Source organism: Macrotis lagotis, chromosome 1, assembly GCF_037893015.1.
Source record: "Macrotis lagotis isolate mMagLag1 chromosome 1, bilby.v1.9.chrom.fasta, whole genome shotgun sequence".
NCBI classification, from domain to species: Eukaryota; Metazoa; Chordata; class Mammalia; order Peramelemorphia; family Peramelidae; genus Macrotis; species Macrotis lagotis.
In genome coordinates, this window is record NC_133658.1 from 934,165,259 (window position 1) to 934,189,682 (window position 24,424).

General features: G+C 44.7%; 2 protein-coding genes across 2 annotated transcripts in view; one reads left to right on the forward strand and one right to left on the reverse strand.

Moving 5' to 3' along the window:
* The window catches only part of LOC141510149 (uncharacterized), a 207,937-nt gene that overhangs the window by 54,589 nt on the left and 128,924 nt on the right, over nt 1–24,424 (forward strand). The gene's annotated exons all lie outside the window — the stretch shown is intronic.
* Nucleotides 1,660–14,679, reverse strand: LOC141510157 (uncharacterized). Its single transcript, XM_074220178.1, is given in 5 exon segments — nt 1,660–1,904; nt 1,906–3,581; nt 8,137–8,229; nt 8,659–8,785; nt 14,566–14,679. Coding segments are annotated over 5 exon segments (1,995 nt in total). The 5' UTR covers nt 14,569–14,679; the 3' UTR covers nt 1,660–1,808.

The following is a 24,424-nucleotide window of genomic DNA, read 5'->3' on the forward strand; positions in this document are numbered from 1 at the left end:
GGCTGCCTATCATGTGTGTGTGTGTGTGTGTGTGTGTGTCTCTCTCTCTCTCTCTCTCTCACACACACACACACACACACTTCACCTGACCTGTCCTCAGGGTGCTTACTGCTTTTCTTACTAATTTTGACCAATGTACTTTATAACAATATTTTGCCATAATAAAATCCACCCCAGAGAGCTGGGAATTCCTTTGCCTTTTCAATGGCCTTAAATCTTCCATCTTCAATCTCTAAGTCTTTAATAATTGGCAACAATAGGAACCAGGCCTATTTCACAGATGGAAATGGTTTCAATTTCAGTGTCTATACTTCAGCTTTTCACCCTGCCAATGTTGGCTCTTTGAAGACTGCTGGCAGAGGCCATGATATACTGTGGGCAGAGTTGACAGCCATTTGCCTAACCAAGAGGGACTCACAGAAGCAAAAAAGGGCCCCAAACTAACTCCTGGTCAGTTGTCAATGGACTTTTCCCCTCAGCCATTTAATCTTTCACCTGCCACAGCACTCACCAGCCAGGGCTCTAGGAATGCTCCACAGCTGCTGTATTCTGCCACTGGAACTGTGGGCTTCAAGGTAGCCGTAAGGACAATTTTAGGGTACTGGCCTTGGTGTCACATGAAGAGGGACTATGGCCCCTGGACATCATCTGCCATATCGCAGGCTGTGGACAACAAGGGACTGGTCTCATTCCACCCATTTGATCTGTAATACAAGATTCTCTCTCTTTCACTAACCTGGAGCTGACTACACTGGTCATATCAGGGGGTATGACAATTTCTGGTCATGTACCCCCTCTCCACAGTTGTGGACAAAAAGGGACTCTGGATGTATCCTTTGTCCTGCTTACAGGCTGATGCTACCTCTGTAATGGATTCCATTACAATGTTTCTAGTCTTTGGCACCAGCAGAAGAGGAAATCAGAAAGCTATGATATGCTGACCTGGGTCACTCCCAATATCACCTGCCAGAACTTCCCCACCCCTCCCACACTGACATGGACATGGCTCCTAGTGGAAGGAGGAAGCTCCTTGAATGATCCCATTTACTTTAAATTAAGTAATTTTATTATGAACTTAAGGGGGAAAAAAAGCTTTTTCTTAATATTAGATACAACTTATTCCTTTTAAATATGTTATCATGTAATTTTCTTTTTATTCTTATGCCCCCATCTTAGCAACAAAAAAATTTACCCTTTACGAATGACCTCCAGAGAAAGACATATTCCCATTGAGTGCAAACATAAGGTTCCTGTCCTATTAGAATTCTCTATTGTAAAATCAGAGATGATCCCAGACTGAAGGTATTCACACACTGAGTTCAGGATATGGTTGGTACTCAGTAATTTTCTTCTGTCTAAGAACTTCTCTACTTCATATGAATGACTTCTTATTCATACAGTTTTTCACACTGATTACATTTATAACATTTCTCTTCAGGTTTTGGTTCTCTGATGGACAGCAAGACTGACCCTCTGAATGAAAGTCTTTCCCCATTAATTACATTCATTTTTTTATAAGTTAACGTTTATATTTTTTACTATATAATTATATATCATTTATTTTATTAATTTTAGAAAGGTTTTATTTATTTCAAGTTTTATAATTTTTCCCCCAATCTTGCTTCCCTCCCCCCACCCCCCACCCCCCCCCAGAAGGCAGTTATCAATTACATTCATAAGGTTTTGCACACTTGTGGATTCTCTGATGGACAGTAAAACTGGAGCAAGGATTGTCTTTCTACAACAATTACATTCATAAGATTTATTTCTTTCCTGTGTGGATTCTCGGATGTCTAGAAAGACTGGAACTATGAATGAAAAGTCTTTCCACACTGTTTACATTCATAAGGTTTCTCCCCAGTATGGATTCTCTGATGAACAGTAAGATTATTGCTACCAATGAAAAGTCTTTCCACATTGATTACATTCATAAGGTTTCTCTCATGTGTGGATTCTCTGATGTCTAGCAAAACTGGAGAAATGAATGAAAGTCTTTCCACATTGATTACATTCATGAGGTTTTTCTCCAGTGTGGATTTTCTGATGTAAGGCAAGGCTAGAGATCTGTGTGAAAGTCTTTCCACAGTGATTACATTCATAAAGCTTCACTCTAGTGTGGATTCTCTGATGGAGAGCAAGACTGGAGTTCTGTGAAAAAATCTTTCCACATTGATTACATTCATAAGGTTTCTTCCCAGTATGGATTCTCTGATGTAAAGCAAGACTGGAGCTTGTTCTGAAAGTCTTTCCACATTGATTGCATTCATAAGGTTTCTCTCCAGTGTGGATTCTTTCATGTACCACAAGACTGTAGCTCCATGTGAAACTTCTCCCACATTGTTTACATTCATAAGATTTCTCTCCAGTGTGGATTCTCTCATGTCGAGCAAGACTGGCTCTGTGAATGAAAGTCTTTCCACAATGATTACATTCATATGGTTTCTCTCCAGTGTGGATTCTCTGATGTACAGCAAAATAGGAACTTGTTGTAAAAGTCTTTCCACACTGATTACATTCATAAGATTCATCTCTACTGTGGATTCTCTGATGTACAATAAGACTGGAGTTCATTGTGAAAGTCTTCCCACATTGATTACATTCATAAGGTTTCTCCCCAGTGTGGATTCTCTGATGTACAGCAAGACTGGAGCTTGTTCTGAAAGGCTTTCCACATCGACTGCATTCATAAGGTTTCTCTCCAGTGTGAATTCTCTGATGTACCACAAGACTAGAGCTCCATGTGAAACTTTTCCCACATTGTTTACATTCATAAGATTTCTCTCCAGTGTGGATTTTCTGATGTACAGCAAGACTGGACCTGTGAATGAAAGTCTTTCCACACTGATTGCACTCATAAGATTTGTCTCTACTGTGTATTCTCTGATGTCCAGCAAGACTGGAGTTCTTTGTGAAAGTCTTCCCACATTGATTACATTCATAAGGTTTCTCCCCAGTGTGGATTCTCTGATGTACAGCAAGAGTGGAGTTTGTTCTGAAAGTCTTTCCACATTGATTGCATTCATAAGGTTTCTCTCCAGTGTGAATTCTCTGATGTACCACAAGACTGTAGCTCCATGTGAAACTTTTCCCACATTGTTTACATTCATAAGATTTCTCTCCAGTGTGGATTCTCTGATGTACAGCAAGATAGGAGCTTGTTGTAAAAGTCTTTCCACACTGATTACATTCATAAGATTTGTCTCTACTGTGGATTCTCTGCTGTACATCAGCAAGACTGGATCTCTCAATGAAAGTCTTTCCATACTGACTACATGGAGGCTTCTTCCCAGTGTGGATGCTCTGATGACTGACCCTTTTTGTAAAAGTCTTTCCACAAGTATTACATTCATAAGAGTTGCCTCTATTTTGGATTCTCTGATGTTTAACAAGCTTATTTTTCCTTTGAAAAGTTTTTCCACATTGATTACACTCAAATGGTTTTTCTACAGTGCGACTATTCTGAAATACAACACATATTTCTCTCCTTGTGTGGTCATAGGGACCATTATTCATGAATCTTTTTTCCTCTGAAAGGCTAAGCTCTGCAGGAATCTCTTTGATGTCAAGTTTTATCTCTCCATCTAAAGGAAACAAAAATTAAATATACATACAAAGTCACATATACACAGATGTATAATTCTATCCACTATCCTTCACTGGGGGGAACACAAATTCATTTACGTAATGTTTCATCGGGCAAAGAGAAACCATCATTTGGAAATTTTTTTTTTAATTTTTGCAAGGTAATGGTGTTAAGTGGCTTGCCCAAGGCCACACAGCTAGGTAATTATTAAGTGTCTGAGGCCAGATTTGAACCCAGGTACTCTTGACTCCAGTGCCGGTGCTCTATCCACTGCACCACCTAGCCGCCCCAATCATTTGGAAATGTTATAAGCTCACATTAGATTATCTGTAGGATGATTTAATTTACATAGTGATTCATATACCATCACATTGATTTCTAACAACAAACCTGTCAAACAAGCAGGGCTGGCATTCTCATTAGACTCACAACTTGGGTCATGAGTTCCAAATGGTACAGAATGCCTTAACCCAAATACCAGCAGCTGAGACTGGAACTAAAACCTTGTGACTGGGCAGTTCACAGCACTAGACAAATTGCCTCCACTTTGACTCTAGCTGCTTCACTTTGGTAAACAAATACTAAGTATACCTATTATTTCACAATTTTAGTCTTTTTAATTCTGCTTCAGTATCTGAGATTACAGGAGGAATGCCAGCATTACTTCTTGTATTTACCTGAAGCAAAAGCAATTTTGTTCTGGCTCATTACTTTCTTTGACCTATAAAAAGTTATTTATAAATGTCTCTGTTCACTTAAAAATATTTCTTATAATAAACACAACTGTAAAAAATGAATGACAGCAACCATTTCTGAAAGGATGCATCTCATAGAGGAACCTGAGTCCATCATCTTTTTTTCTAAGGAAGTAGAGACCTTGGTTCCCCATCCCTCTTTTGGCAGTACTTCCCATTTAGTGGCTCACAAAGCCATTGGAGGGTCTAGATGGTGGTCGAAGAGGTTTGAATTAAAAATTTATTAGTGGCACCTCAAGCAGTAAATAAAGGCCCAATTTTGTTTACTAGACATCTTTCACTTCTGGTTTCCACTCAATAGGATTCCTTCTGCACTGATTCCAAACGATCAAACGTTTTTGGGGATCATCCAGCAATATCATATCTGCTTCAGACTAAGTACAACATATTCTTTCAACTTATCATCAAATTGTTTCCAAACTTTCCAAACTTCCATGTTCACCTTGTTACTGACATGCACAGACCTTCCTTATTGGAAGCTATCTCCCACTTCTATGACTATTTGTCTCCTTGGCTATCTCTCCAAGGAGTTGTCTGGCAATGCATATTAACCATTCTGCAGAGGTTCAGTAAGAGTGTACCTGGTTTACCAGGTACAGGAAAAAGAAACTGAAGCCTAAAGAAATTTCTATTCTAACAAAGGTGGTTTTAAAAGTAAACACTGTTTGAAAAAACAACAAAAACTTACAATTGACCTCCCAGTACATTCATCATCATCAATACACTACTTGTCATGAGTCAGGGCAAAAAAAAAATTCATAAAGTAACTAGCAATTCATTGTATTGATGGGTTAGAGAGCTAAAAAACAATTATCAAAAAGAAAACTGAATTTCTACTCCTCAGCAAAAGAGCTTGCCAAGTTCTTCTTTTGTTTTCCAGCCCATGCATATGTGAATTTTTTCAGTGTTTTCTGGAAAGATCAGAAAACCACTGGTAATACAATGAATAGCATGCTAGGTTATTTGGGCAGATCCAAATCTCAACCTCTCCAACCTGTTAAGTCTGTTGACCTTGTTCAAAGACCTCTATGGGGGTGGCTAGGTGGCATAGTGGATAAAGCACCAGCCCCGGACTCAGGAGTACCTGGGTTCAAATTTGGTCTCAGACACTTAATAATTACCTAGCTGTGTGGCCTTGGGCAAGCCACAACCCAGTTTGCTTTGCAAAAACCTAAAAAAAAAAGACCTCTATGGTCTCAGTTTCTTCATTTGTCAAATGGGCATAATATTTGCAAATAACTCCTAATTTTATTAAGGAGAATTCAGTGAGATCATATTTATAAAGTGCATATCACACTACCAACCTAAGTATGTAAATGCTAGCTAGTTGGTACAGAGGATAGAGCACTAGATCTGAAGTTTGGAAGATTTATGTTTCTTACTTCAAATAAAGCCTCAGAACTTAACTAGCTGTGTGATCCTGGGCAACCCTTTCAGTTAACTCATTCATAAAATAAATTGGAAAGAATATGACAAATAACTCTTACCAGTACCTTTGCCAAGAAAATCCTGAATGGGACCACAAAGAGAAACGACTGGAAAATAACTGAACAATAACAAAATATGGGGCGGCTAGGTGGCATAGTGGATAAAGCACTGGCCTTGGAGTCAGGAGTACCTGGGTTCAAATCTGGTCTCAGACACTTAATAATTACCTAGCTGTGTGGCCTTGGCCAAGCTACTTAACCTCATTTGCCTTGCAAAAACCTAAAAAAAACAAAAAACAAAACCCAATAACAAAATACATGTACTGTTACTATTATCATGATTTTGATTCCAACTCTTTACTCTCTAATTCTGCTCTTCTTACACTTACACTACTGTTACACTCATTCCTCTTTCCTCATGTCCCTGTTGAACTAAATGTATTTCCATCTGGACCAGCTAAGAGTGGGGTTCATGATTTGTTGCTTCTCATCTTATCTCTATTTCTGTTTAGGAGACTGTAAACTCAGGGACAACAGAGACTGACTTTTGCCTTCCTTTGTATACTCAGGGGCAGAATGATGTTCTATAGAATCTGACTGATGCTGCCTAATCAATGTTTATGGATCAACGGACTGACTGAACCTAGGGCTGACACGAGGCCTGAGGGCTCTAGCTCAATCTCTGCATTCTTCACTAGTTGTCAAAGGTAAGTTCTGGCCTCAGTCATATTTCTCTCTTTTTCTTAGACCTTTGTCATCTTTGAACTCAGACAGAACTTGAAACCTGACCAGACCCAGCACTGAAGCTCACAGGAGCTTCCATCTCATTTCCTGAAGAATCTCTTATGATGGATAACCTGAGAATCTCTACCTGCCTGAACCAAGGTGTTGGTCACCTATTATGAACCTGGTCAATGATTCTCCAAGAAAGGGACAGAGATGGAGTCACAGAGATTAGGAAAGGGACTAGCACTGACAATGTGACCAAAACTAAGCCTTGGATGACATCCAAATATGGCAGTTCCCTTCACTCAGAGAAAATCATGAAACTGGGCTCCCTGGGTCCACTACAAATTTAGACAGCATCATCTCAACTGGGCCTTCCTCATGGCAAGGCAATCTTCTGACATTTCCCTAAGTGACTCCCTATGCCACTCTCCACAGCAAATTTTCACAATCTTTTCATTCCTCTCCCATTGTCCCTTCTGGCTAACCTGCCCCCCTCTTCCTCCATCCACATACTATCATCTGAAAACCTGGTCTCCTAATTCACTGAAAAACTGAACTTTCATTAAATATTATCTTCGCTTCATGTCACATCAGTCAGATGCCTTATTTTCCTGTTGATCTCAGTATCTGATGAGATGATCCCTCTGCTCGCTAAAGTCCCTTTAAGGGGGACAATAATAATCCCATTTTATTCTGTCATCTATATCCTGGTTCTCCTTTCACTATGTCCAAAAGAAAATTCATTTTCTTTTCCCCAACTATCCTTTCTTCCTGTTTTTTTAAATGCTATCTGAGGCATCTTACCAATAGTCGTGGATCAGAAATGAAGCGTCATATATTCCTTGACTCCCAAATTCATGTTCTCTATCCTGATGTCCAATCTATTCCAAAATCCTGTGATTACACCTGGGTCACAATTTTCACATATAACACCTTCTCTGCCCCTTTCAAAAGTTCAGCTCCCCCATCCCTCCACCATTGAGCTATTGAGGCAAGTCTGGCTGTCTCAAGTTCCCACCAAATGTGGTCATTTTTCCACTGACTTGTCAAGTTCTCACCTAACCATGTCACTCATCACCCTCTAGTGACCTCCCCCCCCCCCCCCCCCCCCCGCCAAAGGATCAAATATACAATTCACTCTAGAACCATTACAGCACTTTATCACCCACTCCTCTCCTACTCATCAAGTCTTCCTTCACTCACTTTCTCCTACAAACTTACTGTAATCCACTGGTTGGGACCTTTTTTCTGTTCCTTGATCAAGAAACTCCTGAGATTTTTCCTCCCTCTCCTTGTTGCCCAGAAAGCTTGACTTGGCTTTCCTGAAATCCCAGCTAGCATCTACCTTCTACACTCAGCCTTTTCCAAGCCTCTTTAACTTTGGGGCTTTCCCTCTGTTGACCAGCTCCAATTTATCCTATCCACAGTAGGTTTTTATATAGATATTTACATGTTGCCTGCCCCTCCAGACTGAGAGCTCCAAGAGAGCAGGGATGGCCCTTGCCTCTCCTAATATCCCAATGCTTAGGGCCTGGCAAGGAAAAGTCACTTAATGAATTCCAAGGCAGGTTTTCCTGCCCACCCCAAAACCAGCACTTGTGTCATGACACATCTCTCATCCACCTACTTTCACCTCACTCACCTGGAGAGGGATTCCTCGGGTCTTGCTCCAGCATCCAGGGCACTCCCCTTTGCTCAAAATAAGAGATCACATCTTCTCTGGGAACTGGAAGCCCTGGATGTAAGGAATCAGTTAGGGATAAGCTTGCACTTGAATTCTCTTCAGGAAAAGGGTTGTGGATTCTGAAATGTTCCATTTTTGAGAATCATTTCACTATGTTCTAACATATTTATGTTTTCCCCATCAGTGCTGATAATCCAAGTTAAGTGGTGGTCAGACTAAATAACCTCTGAGATTAGTTCCACATCTGAGATGCTTCCACACTGATTTGATCTTTGACCTGAAGGTTCCTAGAGCTTCAGAAGCAACCCAGGAAATCCTCAGGTTCCTCCTATCACACCAGGAGACAAAGAGCTTTGACAGGAAAACTGGACAGTAGGAGGACCTTATCCCTTGGACACAGGAGACCAGCATTCATCTCCTCCATCTCCTCCTCCTTTCTATGGAATGGAGACTCAGATTTATCAGGGAAGGGGTCCTTACCCAGGGAGCGCAGGTTCTGGGAATTCTCTAACATGACCTTTCTATACAACTCCTTCTGAGGATTGTCCAAGGTGTCCCATTCCTCCTGGGTGAAGTCCACAGCCACATCCTTGAATGTCACCAACTCCTAAATTATCAAAAGTATAGGATGTATAAGAGCTGAAGGATGCTTCAGAATTCTCCCAGTCTAGGGGCAGCAGTTGATAAAGCACCGGCCCTGGAGTCAGGAGTCCCTGGGTTCAAATCCCATCTCAGACACTTAATAATTACCTAACTGTGTGGCCTTGCGCAAGCCACTTAACCCCATTTGCCTTGCAAAAACCTAAAAAAAAAAAAAAAAAAAAAAAGAGAATTCTCCCAGTCTAACCATCATCAATTTACAAGAGGCAACTGAAGTCCAGAGGAGATATCTGGATATCTGTTGAAAGGCAGCACCCTGTGTAGTGCTGGAGTCAACTGTCATGAAGAGCTGATGATTAGATGGAAAAAAGCTGAGAAATGTCTCCCAGTGGAATCAGGGAGAAAATATGTGTTCTATCTGTGAAGTAGGTGGAGAAAGGAAGAAAGTGATGTGCAATTTATTCCTTATCAGATGGAATATAAGTGACACGTTCTAAAAAAAAATTCTGTGAAGAGTTTGTGAGAAGCTGAGCACATAGTATTCTCCTAGCGAGGCTGGAAGGAGGGTGTGATCATGTAAAAGAGAACAACAATAAGGAAAAGATTTAGCTTGCTTCCTGAGTGGCAGAAATGTGATAAGAAAGAAAACATGAAGGGGATTGTAAAGAGAAATAATATTTTGTTACAAAGAAACAAGAGTTTCAGGGGCAACTGGGAGGCACAGTGAATAGAACACCAGCCCAGGAGTGAGGAGGACCTGAGTTCAAATTTGACCTCAGACACTTAATAACTGCCTAGTTGTGTGAACTTGGCAAGTCACTCTTCACCCCATTGCCCTAAGTAAATTTAAAAAAAAGAAGTTTCAGTGATGGAGAAGGAAGGGTTACTTCATTAATTAAAAAAAAAGGAGTATTTATTTACCTTGCATTGAGGACTTTCATCAGAAAAAGGTTGTCAGTTTCTTAGGAAGAATATAAGATTGAAGCAAGCCCCAGAACTCTAGAATCTTGGGAGAAAAGAGTCAAGAGAATGAATTAAGAGGCCTATTGATGGGCCATATATGGGAAAGGTTGGCCAGTTATAAAATATCTTGAAACTTGGGAGGGATCCTCTATATTTCCCAACTACTATATGTACAAAATGAGCTTTGCCAATACACTCAGAAATGATAGTCTTCCATTTCATTTCCTTCTTTTTCCATAAGGATAGAATTCACTTTACAGAGATTCTGATATTTGTGAACCTTTCTATAAGAAAAATTACCATTATGTTATTCATCATAATTATTTCTTCGATAAAACATCTGACTGAAAAACCTGGACTCGCTTGAATTAATGCATAGTAAAGTGAATAGAACCAGGATAAGGTTGTGCCCTTATGTTCTATTTTCCACAGACAGTCAATCTTCCGATGCTGACCTGGAAAGAGACTCATAAACCTTAAAGGTTGAGAAATGTAAGATTAAGGAAATCTCACCTTCACGTTAGATCCTTTTCATTTTAAGGAAAACATTTATTCCTATGTTTTCTAGTGTTTTTACTAAGAAAAGTGTACTGTATTTTGGGAAAGGATTTTTCAGAGTCTACTGAAATTATCATATGACTTCTTGAAGTTTTATTTTTGATATGATCAATGATGCTGATCGACTAACAAAGTGTCTCAGGTCAAGCCCACTTGGTCTTTTTTGGGTCTTTGATGGACTCAGATTGAGCCAGAGTCCCTGAGAGTCTTCTCTCCCAGAATGATTGTTTTTTGGGCCTATACTAACATTTCTTTCCTACTTGCCAAGATCATTGAGAAATCCTGGCTTCCCAGTTTAAAGTTTTTGATTTTTTTGACATATTCTTGGACTCTTTGTATCAACACTCTCTTGCCTACAGCTACCATGCTTCCCTCCCCCTGCTCTGGAACTCCCTACATCCCCTTTCTGAGCAGAAATCCCTGCAAGATCAAATGTGAGCCCCAGACAAGTGAAAGCAGGGAGGCCTATGCTTAGGGGTGCTAGTAGTAAAGTCTCTTGTGAAAAGTGGGATTCTGAATACTGTTTGTAACTAAAAATACAGGTTTGATTGGATTTTCTCCTAACAAAATTTTATGGAAAGTCAGTTGTGCCCTCCCATTTGGTAATTAGGTTTTTGACTCAGATCACATCTTCAAGATAAAAAGAAGTAAAATTAAGACTATTGGTTAGGAGCAGTAGGAATAAGTAATTGCATCAGAATGACTCTATTCTACTCTGAATTCAGTCTAGTGTTAAACAAACAGATGCATGAAGTGATTTCTCAGTTTAAGATAATTCAGAAATGAATTTAACTGAATTAATGTCATTTTGCAATCTTGTTTCTTGTTTTAATGCTGTGACAATGTTCCTGTTACTATCATGCTTTACATTTTTCTTTTATTGGGATTTCTGGGCAACTAATACTCCAATAAAGAAGTCACTCCAATCTGACCAGAGATTATGAAACTGATAAAGTCACACTTGTTTCCTTTGATCACCTTTGAGCTCCTGAGCCTCACAGGAACCACCCTTGATTCACAATGGACTTCCTTCCTGGTCTAGAGTTGGTATATCTAGGAATGCAAAAAATAAGTAAATGATTCAAATTCTCTTGAACTTGGGACTCAAGCATGTTAATTCAGACAGTTATAAGAGCCAGGAAGTAATCAACCTGCTGAGGCTACAAAGAAAGATTAAACAGCCTCAAGGAGGAACAGCCTGCCACAGTGGATAGAGCTCTGGGCCTAGGATGAGGAAGACTTAATAGTATGGTTGGGGTTCCCACTACCATAATGGGTGCCGGTCCGTGAAGGAATTCACAAGACACAAACTCTCTCCCAGGCAAGTTGGCATTTTATGGGGCACTGTGCTGGCACAGTGGGCTGAGAGTTGGGAGAGATACTCCTGAAAAGAGGAATCTGACATAGCTCCTTTAATATAGGGAAAGAGGAAGCAGGATGAGAGAAGAAAGGATTCCAGACAAATGGTTGTGGGTCTGGAGGTCAGAAATTGGTACCATAGAAAGGTCAGACCGTCTAATAGAATTACAACATAGGCTTGAAATAGGGCCATGACACATCAAAGAGTACTGGATGCTGGAAGGACTTGATGAAGGATCTTTGCTTAAGGTGAGAAGAGATAACCGTATTTACTGTATCCTGATAACAAAGGCAAAGGAGATCAAAGACCAAAGGTTGTAGGGTCAGTCTTGTTAGAATGCCAAAGAGAACTTCACAGGGTTTACCAGCAGGATGGTTCATGCATTTCTAAGAAGGCAGCTTTTAATTGCATCACAAATAAAGTACAATGAAGCTTACAGAGAGTAAGAAGCAGAGGTGAATGACTGAAAGTGCTTTTATGATGCCTTGAAGGCTATTTATGGGCCAAAGACCAATGGTGCATCTCAACTATGCAGTATCGATGGATGGACATTAACCATAGGGACATGATCCTGGAGAGATGGGCTGAACACTTCCATACTGTTCTTAGCATCATCAATCAATGCAGAAGTCATTGACTGTTTATTTCAATTGAAATCAATCCAACCCTAACTGAAGTTCCAACTGAAGAGGAGGTTTTGCATGTCATTAGACTCCTTTCAAGTGGCAAAGTGCCAGATGCTGATTCTCTTCCAGATGAGATCTATAAGGTGGGGGGGGGTCTGTTGCTCAGCCAAAAACTGACTGAAATTTTCCAGGTTATATGGCATGAAGAGGTTATCCCTCAAGAATTCAAGGATGCCTCCATCTTCCATCTCTATAAAGGTGAAGGGAATAGATAGTCCTGTGATAATCACAGGACTCTTTTGGTCATTGCTGATAAGATTCTTGCCAGAGTTTTCAAAAAACTGATGCTTCACCTGGAAGATGGTCAATTCCCTGAGAGCCAGAAATGGACAGGGAACAGTGGATAAAGTGTTTGCTGCCCAACCACTCCAGGAAAAATGCCAGGAACAGAACAGAGGTCAGTATACAACATTTGTCTATCTGACCAAGGCCTTTGGTGCCATCAGTCATGAGGGTTTTTGGAAAATTATGTCAAAATTTGGTTGCCCAGAGAAGTTCATCAGTATTGTACATTAGTTCCATGATGGCATGCATTCAAGGTTCTGGATAGCAGATGAAATTCTTGAGATTTTCCAGTCACCGATGAAGTAAAATAAGGATGTGTTCTTGTTTTAGTGTGATGTTTTTAGCCATTTTATCAAACAACTTCACTTGAACATGGCCTCATAGTCAGCTACCGTACTGAAGGCAAATTCTTCAATTTGAAAAGGTTACAAGCCAAGACAAAAGTGGAGAGAGTGTTGGGGCATGGTCTTCTGTTTGCAGATGATTGTGCCTCAATGCAGCCTCTGAAGCTGAGATGCAACAAAAAGTATGGATCAATCCTCTCTTGTTTGTGCTCATTTTAGTCTAACAACAAACACCAAGAACACCCAGGTGCTCCATCAGCCAGTGCCATACCACCCATATGTGGCATCATTGATTATAGCAAATGAAAAAGTTTTGAATACTGTGGACAAGTTCACTTCCCTTGGCAGTGTCTTTCCCAAGGAGGTCCACATTGGCAATGAAGTGGACATATGCATTGCCAGAGCTAGTTCAGTATTTGGGAGGCTCTTAATAGATGACAGAAGAGGTATTAGACTGACTATCAAACTGAAGGTCTACAGAGCCTCTGTGCCAACCCCATGGCTCTATAGCTGTAAAACCTGGACCGTCTACCAGCGCCACGTCAGAAACCTGAATTGCTTCCATTTAGATTGCCTTGGGAAGATTCTGAAGACCTCCTGGTGGGAGAAGATCCCAGACACTGAGGTCCTTTCTGGAGCTAAACTGCTGAGCATTTCACCATTACTACAGAGAGTGCAACTATGAAGGGCTGGATGTGTTGTTAGAATTCCAGAGGCTTGCCTGTCCAAAAAACTATATTATGGGGAACACATCCAGGGCAAGTGCTCACAAGGGGATCAGAAGAAGGGTCACCGAGACAGCCTGAAGGTCTCATTGAAGAGTTTTAGAATTGATTGTGCAGCTTGGGAGACGCTGGCCCAGGACCATCCGCATGGCGTGCCCTCCTCAGAGAGGGGGCTTGGTTCTATGAGGGGGGCAGACTGGAAGCAGCTCAGAGGAAACTTGACATCCCCAAGTAGCTACCCCAGGCCCTCCCAAGGACTGCCATCCTCGGCTCCTACTGGCCTGGTTGGTCACAGCCCTGCCATTTGTCTTCTTGGATAAGGCAGGGCAGACCCATGCTGCCCAGTGAGCAAGGGCACAGGCAGGGCGCTGGGAAGCTCTCAAGGCCAGGGAGGGGGCTTATTGAGACCCCTCGGCAGGAGCTCCATCTGGCCTCAGGCACTTCCTGGCTGGGAGGCTCCGGAGCAGTCCTGGGCCCCCCGGGATCTCGGCCCGGAGTGGGGTCCCCAAAATGGGGTCCCCAAGACTGTGGCACGACGCAAGGCAGTGGGTGCAGTGACTTGCCCAAGGTCACGCAGAGGCGGTCCCCGTTCAGGGCTGCGGCCCTCTCCGGGGCGCCCCCACAATACTGGGGGGCGCTGGCTCCGAGGAGGACTTGTGGTGGGGGTCGGCAGAAGGGACCCCGCCCGCGTGGCGGCCCTGGGGGGGGCGGGTCTGGGGGCCCGCCCCTGTGTTCCCGCCTGGGCGCCCCGCAAACTTCCGAAAGCCTTCCCCTCCCCCCTTTGTCCCTGCGCCCCGTCCTGTGAGCCGCGGGGGGGCGGTCACGTGAGCAGTGGGGGCTGGTGGGGGGGTCCGAGGGACACTCACCATGAGGTCAGAGGAGGAGCCCGAGGGTCCGGGAGGCCGACCGAGGCTGAGAGGGGTTCGGGGGGCCGCTCAGGGGCCCGGACACACGTGGAGGGGTGACTAGAGGGGAGCCCCGGCCCGCGCCGGAAAGGCCCTCCCGCCCGGCCCCCCCGTCTCCTGTCCGCCAATCACAGCGCGTGCCCGCCCCTGCCCCGCCCACGGGCGGGACCTTGGGAGGGAAGCCCCGCCCCTTGGGGGGGCGGTCCCTGGCGGGCCGAGGGGCGGGGCCTGGGGGGTCACGGGGCAGCTCCTCCCCTCAGGTCTGCAGTCAGGCGGGGGGGGGGGGGCGGGGGGTCCCGGGGGGGGGGGGGTCCGGACCCCCCGGAAGCCCCGCCCTGACCAGACGGCGCCCCTCCCCCGCCACGGGCGCGGCCTTCAGGCCCAAGAGAAGAGATTTCCTGAGGAAGAAGGGAAGTGGCGAGCTCCCGAGCTGGGGGTGCGGCCCCCCCAGCTGCGCCCCCCGGCCCCCCCAGCTGCGCCCCCCGCCCCCCAGCTGCGCCCCCCGGCCCCACCAGCTGTGCCCCCCAGCCGTGCCCCCCAGCCCCCCCAGCTGCCCCCCCCAGCTGCCCTCCCCGCCCCCCAGCTGCCCTCCCTGCCCCCCCAGCTGCGCCCCCCGCCCCCCAGCTGTGCCCCCCGGGCCCCCACCAGCTGCCCCCCCAGCTGTCCCCCCCTGCCCCCCCAGCTGTGTCCCCCGGCCCCCCGCCAGCTGCCCCCCCCGCCCCCCAGCTGCCCTGCCCCCCCAGCTGCGCCCCCCCGCCCCCCCAGCTGCGCCCCCCGGCCCCCCCAGCTGTGCCCCCCGGGCCCCCACCAGCTGCCCCCCACCATCTGTGCCCCCCGGGCCCACCAGCTGCCCCCCCCGGCCCCCCCAGCTTTCCCCCCGGGCCCCCCCCCCAGCTGCCCCCCCCGCCCCCCCAGCTGCGCCCCCCGGCCACACCAGCTGCCCCCCCCGGCCCCCCCCAGCTTTCCCCCCGGGCCCCCCCACCAGCTGCCCCCCCGGCCCCCCCAGCTTTCCCCCCGGGCCCCCCACCAGCTGCCCCCCCTGCCCCCCCAGCTGTGCCCCCCGGCCCCACCAGCTGTCCCCCGGGCCCCCCCACCAGCTGCCCCCCCCGGCCCCCCCATCTGCCCCCCTGCCCCCCACCATCTGTGCCCCCCGGGCCCCCACCAGCTGCCCCCCTGCCCCACCAGCTTTCCCCCCGGGCCCCCCCAGCTGCGCCCCCCGGCCCCCCCAGCTGTGCCCCCGGGCCCCCCCACCAGCTGCCCCCCTGCCCCCCCAGCTGTGCCCCCCGGGCCCCCACCAGCTGCCCCCCAGCCCCCCCAGCTTTCCCCCCGGGCCCCCCACCAGCTGCCCCCCCGCCCCCCCAGCTGCGCCCCCCGGCCACACCAGCTGCCCCCCCGGCCCCCCCAGCTTTCCCCCCGGGCCCCCCCACCAGCTGCCCCCCGGCCCCCCCATCTGCCCCCCTGCCCCCCACCATCTGTGCCCCCCGGGCCCCCACCAGCTGCCCCCCTGCCCCACCAGCTTTCCCCCCGGGCCCCCCCAGCTGCGCCCCCCGGCCCCCCCACCAGCTGCCCCCCTGCCCCCCCAGCTGTGCCCCCCGGGCCCCCACCAGCTGCCCCCCCGGCCCCCCCAGCTGCGCCCCCCGGCCACACCAGCTGCCCCCCCCGCCCCCCCAGCTGCGCCCCCCGGCCACACCAGCTGCCCCCCCGGCCCCCCCAGCTTTCCCCCCCGGGCCCCCCCACCAGCTGCCCCCCGGCCCCCCCATCTGCCCCCCTGCCCCCCACCATCTGTGCCCCCCGGGCCCCCACCAGCTGCCCCCCAGCCCCCCCAGCTTTCCCCCCGGGCCCCCCCACCAGCTGCGCCCCCCGGCCCCACATCTCCTGCCCCCCAGAACAAGATCAAGCTTCTCCCAAGACCAGAGACGGCAGTGACAGCTGCGCGGGAGGAGCGGGCGCCGGCGGGACTGGGGGTGCGGGAGGAGGAGACCCCACATCCCGGGAAGACGCGTCCCTCCGTCTGAGAGCGCCCCGCCGCGCCCAGACTCGGGGCGCAGGGCAGCTTCGTGCCGCCGGTGCTTCCAGGAATAAGGGGCTAGAAAAAAGAACACCTGCCAGGCCCCATTAAATACCGAATTAGCGAGTCATTGCCCCAACAAAGAAATGAAAACATCGATACACTAGATAAACCTTTGGTTAATCTGATTCAAAAAAGGAAGATGAAAACCGAATTATAAGAATTGAAAATGAAAAGTGTGAACTCACCAGTGAGGAGAAAATGAAGGAGAAAATCTGAGCTATTTTGCCCAACCCTATCTCAATAAATCTGATCATCTAAGTAAAGTGATGAATATTTACAAAAATAGAAACTGCCCAATTAACAGAAGAGGAAATAAAATCTAGAAACAACCCCATTTCAGAAAAACAAATGGAAGAAACCACTAATACACTCCCTAAGAAAAAGTCTCCAGGGCCAGATGGATTTATAACTGAATTCTACCAAACATTCTACATAATTGGAATTAAGGAGAATTCCAATTCTACATAAACTATTTTTAAAAATAGCGGAAGAGGGGGCAGCTAGGTGGCACCGTGGATAAAGTACCAGCCCTGGAGTGAGGAGGATGGCCCTGAGTTCAAATCCAGCCTCAGACACTTAATAATTACCTAGCTGTGTGACTTAGGGCAAGTCACTTCACCCCCCCATAGCCTTAAAATAAAAAAAAAAAAAGCAGTTCTTGCAAATTCCTTTTATGAGACCAGGAATGGTGCCGATAAGTAAACCAAGAGGAACCAAAACAGCAAAGAAAATTATAGACCAATCTCCCCAATGAACATTGAAGCAAAAAATCTTAAATAAAATTTGAGCAAACAGATTACAGCAAGTTACTACTAGGCAGATATATCATGATGAGATAGGATTTACACCAGGTAATCAGGAATGCTTCAATATTAGGAAAACACTCAACATATTTGAACATTACAATAGCAGAACTAAGAGAAATCATAAGATTATCTCAATAGATGATGATGAAACCTTGACAATATCCATTCCTATTAAAAACGCTGATGTTTTGTCCTTCATTTTCAAATAAGACCATGACATCAGAGAAGTGATGCCATGAGAAGCACGTGAATTGGATTTGAGTGAGTGGGGTGCTATGCTAAATCACTGGCCTGATTTTCTTTTCCAGAGTCATCTGAATCCAATGGCCAGTTGTGAATCAGGACAACTGGAGATGGCCCTGGATGCAAGACAATCAGGGTTTAGTGACTTGTCCAAGGTCACACAGTGGCAAGTGTCTGAGAATGGATTCAAACTCCCATCCTCCTTACTCCAAGGTAAGTGTTCTATCCATTGTATCACCTAGCTGCTCACTAAAAACACTAGAGAGTATAGGAATAGAGGCAGTTTTCCTTAAAATAATAAGCTGTATCTGTCTAAAACTACCTAAAAATATTATATGTAATGGTGATAAACTAGGAGCATTTCCAATAAGATCAGGGGTGAAACAAGGATATCCACTATCATCATTACTATTCAATAGAGTATTAGAAATGTTAGCTTTAACAGTAAGAGAAGGGTGGCATAGTGGTTAGAGCACCAGCCCTGGAGTCAGAAGTACCTGAGTTCAAATCCAGCCTCAGACACTTAATAATCACCTAGCTGTGTGACCTTCAGCAAGTAGTGACTTTTGCCTTGCAAAAAAAAAAAAGATTTAATTAAAAAAACAATAAAAGAAGAATGAGGAAGAAAAATCTTCATTCTTTGCAGATGATATGATGATAGATTTAGAGAACCTGAGAAAATCATCTAAATAACTGAAATAATTATCAAATTCAGCTAAGACGTAGGATAGAAAATAGACCCACATAAATCATCAGCATTTCTATAAAAGTACAGTCCAAGAGTATGAGAAGAGAAATTCCATTTGAAGTAACTACAGACAACATCAAATTCTTAGGAGTCTACATTCCCAAGAAAAACTGTATGAACAGAATTACAAAGCACTTTTCACACAAATGAAGTCAGATCTAAACAATCAGAAAAATGTCACTTGCTCATGGTAAGGCCCAGTTAATATAATAAAAATGATAATTTGACCAAGTTAAATTACTTATTCAGTGCCATACCAATCAAGCTACCAAATAATTATTTTATTAAACTAAATTGCACAATTCGTTTTCCTTCATAGAGTTCAAAGCCCAAATTCTGTAGAATCACCTCAGTTTCTCCAATATGTATATTTCCCAGCTGCTAAGCTAGAGGAGGCAGAATGTGTTCATAATATGCAGGGAGAATCTTTATGCCTAATCCAGTGTTAGAATTTTGAGATTATTTATTAGGGATGGAATTAAAAAATCTAAATATGCAGTTCATGCAAATTAGTATTTTATTTTTTTGCTTGTGAAAATGAAGGCAGGTTGTATTTTGGACAGCCCTGTTCTAGAGGGTCTCTGCTGAGTCGCACATATTCCTAGGATGTGAATTTTATTACTCCATGATGTAAAGTGGTTCAGATAAGACAAATTGTGCTCCATTAGTCTTTGGGATGGTTTGTAGGCGACTTCCAGGTTCCCCTTTGCAGTTTTGTTTCCTACTAAAAGGGACTTTTAGCTTTAAAAGGTCAAGATCTTCCACTGTGTCCAGAGGATCTCCAGTCATCCTGATCCATATCTCATTACTGGACCCAGATGACTCTGGAGGAAAAAGTGAGACTAGTAACTTTGTAAAAAACCCATCCTGTAAATCCAATTCATTTGCATATCATAGATCACCTCCCTGATGTCCAGGTCTTCTTTGAGATTCAAAGATGGACAACAACAGTCCACAAGTTTCCTTCTCCTCTATGCCTTGCTCCTCCTGCCCTGGAATTTCCCTCCTCTCTGTTCTGAAGGGGGGGTTGCTGTACTTCGAGGTTAATCTATAGCATTGTTTATATTACTATTATGCTTTACACCTTTTTCCTACTGGGATTTTTGGGAAACCATTCAGCAATAAAGAAGTTACTTTGATTTGACAATTGATTATGAAAATTATATAATCAACACCCAGAATAATATGCATCAAAATGAAAAACCTTTGAGTTATCTTAGCCTCAAGAGATTCCGGCCTTTCTTCCTTGGTTAGAGTTGGTTTTATGTCCAGGAATGCAGAAAATAAGAAAATGCCTCAAATTCCCTTGAACAGGGATGAAGCCCCTACTCTGGGCCAGACTCGAGGCTAAGTGCTGAGGATACAAAGAAGCATAAAGCATTCCCTCCTTTGGACCAAGTGGATAGAGCTTTGGGCCTGGCATCAGGTAGACTCATTGATAAGAGTTCAAATCTGGACTCAGACACTTAGCAGCTGTGTGACTCTGAGCCAGTCACTTATCCCTGTTCCTCATTTGTAAAATGAGCTGGAGAAGGAAATGGCCAAACGCTCCAGTGACTCTGCTAAGAAAACCCTAAATGGGGTCACAAAGAGTCTGACATGACTGAAATTGAAACAAGGGAGCTTTGGGCAGAAAGTGATATTGTAATCTCCCCCCATTAGCAGCTGGGCTGCAACAGGCCTCTCAGAGTGCTAATAGCAACTGCCATAGCCCCTTTGTCTTTGCTTAAGGATTCTCTTAACCTCCGTAGGAAAACTTGGCTGTCCAACTCTCCCTATTGAGGTAACCTTTGTAATAAAAGTTTCATTTTATTCCTACCTTCCTAGGTCACAGAGCTCTGTGATTTCCTCACTCAAAAAGAACCGCAGCTGTTTCTAGTATCTCTCCACTCCCAGTCAATCTCTGGGCCCACTGCAAATGACACAACAGCCCACCTGAAGTTCACCTTTTAAAGGACTGAGTCAGGTCAACAAGGATTTATTAAGTATCTAGTTCACTGAGAAACAGGTAGGGAAGCACTGGAAATACCAAGAGTGGAAAAAGAAAAGAGGAAACAACTTGCCAAGCACTACATACACAAACACACCTGTACAAACTGATACAAATATATGCAGTCTTACTAGTAAACTCATTTATGGACTATTCAATTTCTTTTTCTAAAATAAGTCTATTTAGAGATTCTATTTCCTTTTTTGCTAATAGAGGCAAATTGATATGTTTGTCAATGTTCTGCAATTTCACTTAATTTGTTAAATTTATTGTTCATGGAATTGGGCAAAATAACTCCTTATAATTGTTTTAATTTCATATTCCTGAGTGTATATTCACTGTTTTTATTTTTGATACTCCTGGTTTTGATAAAGTCATTGAACCTCTGGGAAGGACTTTGCTCCCCAGTAAGGAATGAATAAATCCCTGCTCCTAGGTAGGTACAAGACAAGACAATAAATGCCTGCCCTACCCTGAAAGATTAAGTTTCTGTATTATGTCCCTGTTTAATTAATTTTTGCTCTCTGAGCTACTGTCCCTCATCGGCATGACCCTGATTACCTGACCCTAACCCTACATCTTTTTTTTTTTTTTTAGGTTTTTGCAAGGCAAATGGGGTTAAGTGGTTTGCCCAAGGCAACACAGCTAGGTAATTATTAAGTGTCTGAGGCTGGATTTGAACTCAGGTCCTCCTGACTCCAGGGCCAGTGCTCTATCCACTGCACTACCTAGCCGCCCCCCCTAACCCTATATCTTGACTTGGAAAAAGTCTAAGGCTAAGAACATTTGTGTTTTGAACCTCATCAATTTGGTTTTCTTCTCATAGACAGGTATACATGCCAATGGACACTGAAGATGTTAGCATGGATTCATTAAGTAGATCTGAAGAAGCCTTCCCTAGACATTTATAGATGATTACAATAAGCCTTTAAGTCTGCAAGTGTATTTTTTCCTAAAGTGTTAAAATATAATAATTGTTCAAAACTATGATCCTGGTAAAAGAGATTTCTTTAGAGAGTACTCAGCCTTCAAATTGGTCACATTGCAAAGTCTTTGAGGAGCAGAGATCTTGTGCAACTTTCATGGTTAGGGCACAAAGAAGATTAATGATTTTCCTTATTCTCTGTTTCTGTATGAAAATTCACCCTTTCCCAGTCCAAGGGGTGCTCATTTTCTAAATGGCTTTCACCTTAAGGTTTAGAGGTAGGATCTTTGAGAATAAAACTTAAAAAATATCTAACCCCTATCTTCTGTCATTTTATTTTAACCTTATGTTATTAAGGTTTTCACAGTCATAGGGTTGATCATAATTAATTTTACCATAGACTCAGAGGTACTTTTCATAATTATTTGCAACTTGTATTTCTCTTCTTTGCTTTCTCTTCAGTCTCTGCTTCTCAATGAGCACATAGCTGGAAAACTGTCCTGAAGTCATTACATCTAATCCTTTAATCCCAGGATAGTGTCTTTTCCATCTGTTCTTTAATTTCCTTTTCATTCTTCAACTTGATTCCAGGATTGGAAACTTTAAAAAACTGCAAATATCCAGATATTTGCCTTCCAGACTCAGTTCTATTGTAGCAGAGGAAATGTTAGGTAGAGAAGAATGGTATGCCAACAAATAATTACGCTTTCTCTTCTGCGCTAGCCATGTCAGATAGTTACTTTACTTCCTTCTGAGCTGACCTTGCATCATCTAAATATGTAACTGCCACCTGGAAGAGGTGTGTCTGGTCTTTAGAAGGATGCCCTCCCTGGCAAGACCAGAACAAGAAACCTTCCGGACACCCCCAATGACACCTAGTCATTTTTTCTTTGTCAAACCAGTGGGGTTAAGTGACTTTCCCAAGGTCACACAGCTAGGTAGTTATTAAGTATCTGAGGCTGGATTTGAACTCAGGTCCTCCTGGGCTGGTGCGCTATCTACTTTGCCACCTAGCTGCCCCACCTGGTCATTTTGGTAAGAAAGACCTTTGATCTTCATTTCTCAGAGTATGGACTCAGCAGACCATAGACGAGATGGCACTTTCAAGGGGTTGGGGGCTAGAATGGGGGGCTCTGCTCCTAGGTCTCCTGCTTAGGGCAGCTACTTTGGGTGGCCCCCAGTCCTAAGAGCCTTCCTCCACCCAGTCCCTGAGGCTCCAGGATAGGCCCTTTCATCCTGGGGACTCGGCCAAGGACCTTGAGACACTCCTCTTCCTCCCAGAGAATGTCCCAACCCCCTTTCTTGTCTTCTACTTCGCTCCGCTCACTTCCTTTCTGACCCTGGGACCCGGCTCTCCTGGTCTCCAGAAAGCAGAGCCATCTCAGCTCCACAGATGGAGCTCATCAGGGAGGGGCCTCGTAGTCCCCAAAGCACCCCCTGCCCAGTCCTGGAGTCCCCCAGGTTCATCCCTTTCCTCCAATCACTCAAAGATGGACCTCAGGACCCTTCCCCCCCCAAGCCCTGTTCTTCAGTGCTAGCAGGTCCCTCCAACACTCCCCCCCAATCCCCTGGGCCCCAAGGTCCCCATTAACACTTAGTAATTCCTGGTCTCAGAAAAGAGGCTCCTCAGCTCCCAGCTGCCTTGGTTTCTCCTTCATTCACCTTTGCTGCCCTGATTTTCTCCCTCAGCCTTTCTGGCTCTCCCCCCAAACTCTCCACTGGGAGAGACAAAGTGGACATAAATGTGTGGACATGTGTCCACACAAGTGGACATAAATCTAGTATGTTTATACCACCAAGACATCCTACAAGGAAGCCTAGTTTGCTGTCCAAATGTCTGGGCCACAGCCTTTTGCCTGGACTCAATGATGACTTCTTAGACTCAGGAGAAGAGGGCCCTCATTGGCCCTCTATACCACCCTTTCAACCAATCAGATTTATTCCTGTGCCTCAGCTTTGTAACCAGTCATGCTGCCCTCAACCCTAGGAGAGCATGGGCATGGCCAAGGAAAGGTACTGAGGGAGGGGTGCAGGAGGAGGAGAAGGGAAGCCAGGAAAGCAGTCCTCTCCAAGGAAGTGGCATCAAAGGAAGAAACCAGAGAAGCAAGGAGGAAGACAGAAAAGAGACCATTTCAGGTGAGGTCCAGAGGTAAGAATAGTCAGCAGCTAAGTGTCCCTAGATTCCTCTAATCTAGGTGGGGAGGACTTTGAAACTTAGGCAGGAGATTTTGTATTTGATCCTGGAAGAGATAAGGCACTTTTAGAACTTGATGGAGAGGGAGAAGACTAACCAGTAAATGGTGAAGTCAGGATATGGAGCATCCTGTGTGAAGGACAAGAAATCTGTGGCTGAAAGATGACTGGATTGACACAGTGCCCTTTCTACTTATATAACTTGTAATTTATAAAAGTATATATATATATATGTATATATATATACACACACATATATGTATATATATATATATATATATATATATATACTATTTACCATAATTTTCTTAGACTTAAAATGGAAATAACAAAAAAGTTAGTTTATCCAATAGTTTATTCTCTAGGATCTTACTGAGTCCATGGGTGGATGATCCCATTAAAGAGACCAGCAAACAGCTTAATGAGGAAATGATAGTTATAGAAATTTCACCAAGGATTGTGAAATTGTGATGGCCAGCCAATCAGGTTGCCTATTAGTGCATAAAGATGTCATTGATTACGTTATGATTCCCCAATCCATCCACACAGGCTGTCTCATGTCAGGACTGACAAAGCACCCATTAGTAACTACTAGCTCCTCTTCTGACTTGATATTTTATGTCATTATCTGATAACCAGACCAGTTTCCTGCCTTCATTATGATTGTTTACACAACTCTGAAAGTCAAACCCGTGGATACAATTAGAGGAGAACCAGGCTGCCTCTCATAGACAGAGCTGCCTTCAGATTTATAACTGGAGAGAAACAGAACTTGTGGAAGACAGAGACTAACATTTTGAGGTTGATAAAACAATTTTGATCAGAACTATAGAATAAGACTTAG